Source organism: Numida meleagris, chromosome 4 (assembly GCF_002078875.1).
Source record: "Numida meleagris isolate 19003 breed g44 Domestic line chromosome 4, NumMel1.0, whole genome shotgun sequence".
NCBI classification, from domain to species: Eukaryota; Metazoa; Chordata; class Aves; order Galliformes; family Numididae; genus Numida; species Numida meleagris.
In genome coordinates, this window is record NC_034412.1 from 9,279,420 (window position 1) to 9,286,210 (window position 6,791).

Sequence of the window (6,791 nt, forward strand, 5' to 3'; positions counted from 1 at the left end):
CCCCGCCCCGCAGCTACTGCCGTGCCCGGGCGCACGTGCACCAACACCCCGAGCACCAACAGCCCACCGCCCTCTCCGACTGACGCACGTCTGGCTGTGCGCCCGCGCACCGCTCCTGGGCACCGCGGGCATACACCCACGGCACCGCACAACGTCACGGCTCTGCCCACGGGCTCAGCCCCGGGCGGCACACGCAGCGCCAGTGTCACGCACGCCCTCCCGAGGTGACACGCGGGGGTGCACGCACACACCACGCCGACCCCACGCCGGACCCTTTCCCCGTGTCCGGGCACACCACACCCCTCGCTCTCAAATGGGGAAACCGAGGCGCGGTACGCGAGTGGCACCGACACACAGCCAGCCCCTTGGGGGGGGAAGAAGGACAGCCCCGATTCGTGCAGGGTCATCCCAGGAAGGGGACACGGGTCCGTGCCGCTGCAGATGGCCTTCTGCATGGCCGCCAGCCACCTGTGCCGGGCACCGTGCCCGCCCTGCGGCAGCCCCTCCGTGCCCAAGGCTCTCACCATGCCACCAAGAGGGGACAGTGCATGCCTCTGCGAGGACACCTGGGTCCGCATCCCAGCACTGCCCCGAGGTAACACAGTTCTTCTCCCCCCTCCCTCATGCCCCGTGCCTCAGTTTCCCCATGCATCAGGTCAGGAGCGCAGCTGTGCAGGGCGGGTGCTGTCCCCATGCCAACCCAAGGGGAGATGCCATGCAAAGGAGCATCACTGTGAACCCCCCACCTCATGCCAGACTCGAACCCGCAGCACCCTGGGGACGCCACGGGGGCCGTGCCACCGCTCCCCCCATCTCCCCCCGCACTGACCCGCCGGCATGCCATGCCCAGAGTGACGTCTTGCTGGGGGGGCAGCCCCGGGCGACTGCTGCCCAGCCGTGGGGCTCGCAGCCCGCTGCTGTCCGACAGGCTGTGGGGTAGGGGGGTCAGCATCTCCTCCTCCTCCTCGGCGCTGCTCAGGCGCTGGTAGTCACATCTCTCACCCATGGCAGCAGCGGTGGGTGGGGGGCTCTGCGCCTGCCTGGGGGCGGCGAGGGCTGGAGCCGGGCACGGGATCACATGGCAGAAAGTTGCTGCAGTTCCGGAAAACAGCGAGAGGGTGAAGGTGACCGCGGTGATGGAGGGGAAGAGGGAGGGGGGAGGATGGATGCGGAGGGAAGGGGGAAAGAGAAAGGGGAGCCCCCCCGGGTACCCGTCCTCACCGTGGCACTGCTCTCCTCCTCCCAGCTCCGCAGCCTGCGTGCCCCCCCCGGTACCAGAGCGTGGAGGCGGGGGCATCGGCGGTGGCATCACCGCAGCCCCGTCTCCCCCCAGCCAGCACTGCACAGCCCTCGTCAGGCAGAGGGGAGCAGCAGGGAGCATCACCGGCGGGGTGGGGGCTATGGAGGTCCTGTGCCCATCCCCGGGGCCGGGGCGGGGGGGGGACGCAGCATCCCCAGCATCCCTCCTGCTGCGGGAGGAGGGGGAAGGGATGCACGGGGAAGATGGCTGCTGCGCAGCACTGGCGCAAAGCTCAGCAGGGCAGGGAGCGTAGCCAGGCCCTGGTGTGATGGGGGGGCACGCGGCAAGGATGCACCCTGTGATACCTGACCCCTAGCACAGAGCTGGGGGGGCCCTGAGATGCTGCCTGTGCCTGCAGCCCTTCAACATCACATGCAGTCACAGCAGAAGCGAGCGGCACTGTGTCACCCCCCCAGATGGGGACCTGCCACAATCCCAACAGAGCCCCGCAGGCGCAGGGGGGCTTACAGGGGGCTGAGTTGGAGACACAAAATGGGGAGGAGGCGGGGGCTGGAGCCCCGCAGCCCCCCTGCACCTGTCTCTGCTTGGAGGCATCACACAGCCCTGGGGACCAAAGGGCTCCCGGTGTCACCACCACAGGGCATGACTCCCCACCCCATCTCCTGGTGCCAATGCCACAGGGCACGACACCCCATTCTACATCCCATTCTGTCCCCTAGAAACACTACATACCACAACTCTTCCCCCAGGGACCACCCCCACAGCTGCTCCCTTCCCATCCCCTTGCCCCCTCCCCCCTCAAATGCACCCACAACCATGGCCAAGCCGCGAGATGACCCCATGGTGCCAGGGCAGGGGGCACAAGCCCATCCTGCCCCCAACCTCCCAGCACACCCCATACCAGGGGGGCACTGGCCCCTCGGCGGCCCCTCCTGCCATACCACAGAGGTGAGCTCAGCACCAAGCTGAGCCCGCGGGCGCGGGGCGTGGGAGCAACAGCCACCTCCGCATGCAGCCCCGCCGGCGTCACTGCCATGACTGATGCACGTGCTATGCCACCTTCCTGCTGGCCCCAGCTGTACTGCCCATATACTCCCCCCCCCCAAAAAAAAAAGAACTTTCACCCAGTGCTGGCGGAGCAATGGTGCGGGGTCCGAGTGCTGTCCCCATAACCCGTGGTCACTCCGCACACCCGGGCCAGGCTATGCGCATGAATCCTTAAACGCAGCGTTGGGAACCAAACCCCAAATGTAGGTTGGGAACCGAAACCCAAGCCCAGCACCCACAGACCGGCGGTTCAGCCAAACCCTAAAGCACGAGCAATCCAGGGCGGGCGCGCAGCATCACCCTAGGGGATTCCCACCAAAACCACGGCCACTGAGCTACCCGTGGCAGTGACAGTCACACTGACCACAAAGTGTCCTCCCCACCGCAGGACACAGGACCTCCCCATCGCTCCAGGCAAGCCAGCGTCACCCTTGTCCCCACATCCCTCTTGCTGTCCCCAAGGAGCAGGGCAGCAGCATCCCCCATGCCCTCTCCATCCCCCTGTGGAGCTCCGAGGTAGGAGGGGTCCCCACTCACCTCTGGCACAGCACATTGCCCCGCTCGCTGTCACATCAGGGCTGGGGCTCGCCACTCTGCCTGCCACCTTCCTGGCGGCGGTGTCACCTGGAAGTGATGTCACCAGCTCCAGCAGTGGCATAAGTGGCTGTGCCCCGGGCTGACTTGCTCAGCCCTGGCGGGGCCCCGGGGGCGGCCCCAAATGGCAGTGACAACACTCCCTGGGCTGGCTGCCCTGGTGGAGCCGTACACACACATACACACACACGCACACACAGGTATACCTACAGGATGCTGCTGCCCTACTCCCCCACTGTGCCACCCCCTGTCCCCTCCGGGTCCCAGTGCAGTGTCCCCATACCGATGCATGTTCTGCCTCCCTTGCTGCTGGCACCCGGCATGGCTCGCTGGGACATCTTGGGGGGCCGGCACGGAGAGATGCTGACACCCGCGGTGGGGGTGGGCGGCGAGGACGGGTCACTGGGTGCCCCCGTACTGTGGGCTCAGTGCCACCGGAGCCCAGTGCCATGGTCTGGTCCTGCCCCAGTGCGTCTCCTGCTCTCCGTGCGGCCATCAGCCCTCAGACCAGCCACAGCCTGGCGGTACACCCCCGCCCCGACAAAGCCCAGTGCAACCCCAATCCTCTCCCTAAGCCTCTTTCCTCTGCTAAATCCCCTCCATATGTCAGGCCGCAGCCCATCGCCTGCAAGATCTGTTCCCCATCTCTGCACCAGCAGCAGGACCCAGCCCTGGTCTGGAATCTATCCCCAGGGTGGTGGGAACATGGTGAACTGGGGACTGGTAGCATAGGGTGCACACCAGAGGTGCACAGGGGAATGTGTGACTCAACGACATCCCTGACTCCGTATCCTCTGGTTGGTTTCAGGGCCAAACCAGCCCCGTTTTGGCACAAAAAGGCAGGAGAGGTGCAGGCAAAGAGGCAAGGACACATGCATCAACCGTGGGTGCCTCCAGCAAAGCAGCCGCCCAGCACCCATCCTGGACCCCATGCCCAGAGCAGTGCCAGAAAGCACCTGGCACAGCCCAGCACTGCCACACGGTGGCACTGGACTTGGCATCGCTGAGCATCATCGCCCTGGGGATGCTGCCACCAAGAGATCCCCCCACCCCCCCCCGGCAATTGGGCACCCCAATGCAATTCTGATCTGTGCCTGGCAGCCCCTGCACTCCTCTTACCTGTGCCGGGCGCACAGCTCGGGTCCCTTGGCAGCGCTGCTCCGTGCCCCAGCGTCCCCACAGTGACACCGAGGTGGCACAGTGTCACGGCTTCACCCACATGGCCATGGGGGTTGCAGGGCTCTGGTCACACTGCCCGTAGGGTGCCCTGGGGAAGGAGAGGTCAAGATGGGACCCCGACAGCCCCACATCCCCTGCCCACCCTAGAACCAAACCCAAGGGCAGCACCAAAATGCCACAGCCATAGAGATGTGCTGCTACCTGGGAGCACATTGGCCAGGGAGTACCAACCTCATGCACAGGGGTTCTGTGTACCCACGGTCCTCCCATCCCTACCATGAGTACAGCACCTGGGCATGTCCAGGAACCCCAAATCTGCCCCCACCTGCCCAGTGCTGGGAAGGGGCCTCAGTACCAAGCAAAGCAGCACCTTGGCCAGACCACGGAGCATCTGGCTACTCATTAGCGCTAATTAGCCGCAGCCTAATGGGCCAGGCAGCAGCGTGGGCTGTGCCCCCTGGCACCGTTCAGTCAGAGTGGGATTGCAGCGAGCCCAGAGCACAGCTGGAGGGGGGAGCAGCCGAGCACCCCACAGGGCATGGGACACCCAAGGGAGCCCCCGATCCTTACACCAGGCTGGGACCAAGAGCGACGCCGGGGACAGGGAAACAGAGACAGCCCTACACTGCCCCAAAACCCTGCGCACCCACACCAAGGGCTGCCCCCACCCCAAAGAAGCATTTCTCTCCTGGGGTGCAGCACCCCGGCAGCAGCAGGGGACGGAGCCACACGGTCTCGCCCGCTCTCGCAGCACCACACCTGCAGGAACCGGTGGTGCAGGAGGTGCAGCCACCCCATCCCCTGCATGCACAGCCCCATCCCCTGTAGGCACGGCCTCCCCAGCACCGCTGCCCCCCAGCTCTCCTCCATCTGCAGCTGCTGCACCATCCCAGCGCCGCGGGCTAAGGGCTCAGCCCCAGCCTGGGATGCTGCTGGGGGCTGGAGGCAGGGAAAGGAAAACTTTTCCCTCTGCTTTAGGGAGTGAGGGCGCATGGGGGGCAAAGCCCCCTCCAGCCCCAAACCCACTCCACTTTGAGGAAGGCGCAATCAGAGTGCTGTTTCTCAGAGCATCCCTGAAATACATTAACGGATGATGCTCTCCAGGAACGTCCACCTGCAATCAGAGACAAACTCAGTGGCCCCGGACAGGATGGGGCTTGCGAATCCTTAATCCACGGTGCCCCAAGGACGAGCACCCAGCTGACCTCCTCCCAGTGGGTTCCATGGGTGGATCAGCCCCACACGGCTCAGCCACAGGGAACCTGAGCACCGACACCTTCTCACCATGCCCAAACCCCGGGGGCTTCCTGGGGGAAACTGAGTCACGGCCGCCACCTCCGCACCCAGCCCCGGGCAGCGGCAGGATTGGAGCGGGGGCACTGGTGGCCCCAAGCTGTTCCCATACAGTCCCACCGGCACCAGGCCAACGAACACCAGGCTAACGAGGCCTGAGGTGGCTCGAGGGGCTGCAAACAGGTTGTGCAACCCGAGCCCCCGACGTGCACCCCGAGGTGGGTTCGAGTGGGGCCACAGCTCCTCGGGGCCGCCTGTGGGGTGGGCTCCGTCCTGGACCCTCTCCACAAGGAGAGTCCCGCTCATGCACACCAAGGCTCCACTTCGCTCAGGCTGCAGTTTCAGCACAGTTTTGCCCAAGCAGATGCCTTTTCCCACTCGCTTTGCACCAAACCAGCCCAGCAAGGGTGTACATATGGGAACCCCACAGGAGGAGACCCACGGTGCCGGGACAGCAGGCAGGGACAGGGGCTGCGCCGGGGCGGCACCGCAAAGGCGAGCGCGTGGGGAAGCGCAGCGCCGGGCCGTGTCTCAGCCTGCCCTGAGTGCTGCGTGGCCCCAGGGAGCCCCGCGCCCGGGGTCACCGCGTCTGGGCCAAGGGAGCGGGGCGACTGAGAGTCCTCCGGTGACAGCAGGCTGGGCAGGGTCCTCTCAGCGAGGCACCGACGGGGTTAACTTCTACAGCGCGCAAAAACAAGAGGCTGAAAGAAAGCCGAAGCGTCTCGAGCGCTTCAGTGGGACAAACCTGCCCCGATGTGGCCGCGCTGGGGATGGAGGGTCCCCGCGCCGCGTGACGCCCCCGAGCCGCGGGGCCGTGCCCCGAGCACAAGGGTCCTCTGTTCGGAGCGCACAGCTCCCAGCGCCCGGGGAGGAGGGAGAGCGGAGCAGAGCAGAGCTGTGCCCGCAATGCAAACCTGCCGCCGGGTACCGCTTGCCGGAGGGGGCCGAGAGCCCGCATCCCCGCAGTGCCGCGGGGCACGGTGCCAGCGCCGCAGCACCACCTCCACGTGCCGTCCCCGAGCCCGCTGCCCTCGTCCCCGCGGGCGATCCCGCCTCCGATGCCCGCACGCCGAGCCCCGTCCCGCATCGCCCTCACCTCTCGGCTCGCGGCCTCCGGTCCCACGCGGGGTCCCGGCGCGGCAGGCACCATGCCGGGCGGCGGGGGAGAGGGGTTCCCCGCCCTCACACCCCGGCTTCGCGCCTCCGGGGGGGCCACGTGCCGGGGGGCTGCTCCTGCTCCCCGCGGTAGCGCTCTCCCTCCTCCTGCACCCCGCGCAGCGCCTCGCCCTCCTCCTGCCGCCCCCTCCTCGCCCACCAGCGGGCTCTGCCCGGGGGGCTGCCCCCCTCCCCGCGCTGCCCGCGCTCCTGCTGCGCCCGGCGGCTCAGGCCCTGCTCCTGCCGCGCTTTGGGGCCGCGC

General features: G+C 67.1%; 1 protein-coding gene across 3 annotated transcripts in view; it reads right to left on the reverse strand.

Moving 5' to 3' along the window:
* Positions 1–6,775, reverse strand: part of TNK2 (tyrosine kinase non receptor 2) — a 20,192-nt gene extending 13,417 nt beyond the window's left edge. Inside the window, exons 1-3 of one of the 3 annotated variants that reach the window (XM_021394789.1) lie at positions 6,471–6,775; positions 4,022–4,169; positions 2,846–2,932 (exon numbers count right to left, since the gene is read on the reverse strand). Coding sequence is in view for 1 of the 3 variants with exons in the window: in XM_021394787.1 (XP_021250462.1) it covers positions 6,471–6,524 (54 nt within the window). In the remaining 2 variants the exon portion in view is untranslated. The remainder of the gene's footprint in view (positions 1–2,845; positions 2,933–4,021; positions 4,170–6,470) is intronic. The other 2 variants (XM_021394788.1, XM_021394787.1) reach the window with 2 other exon arrangements.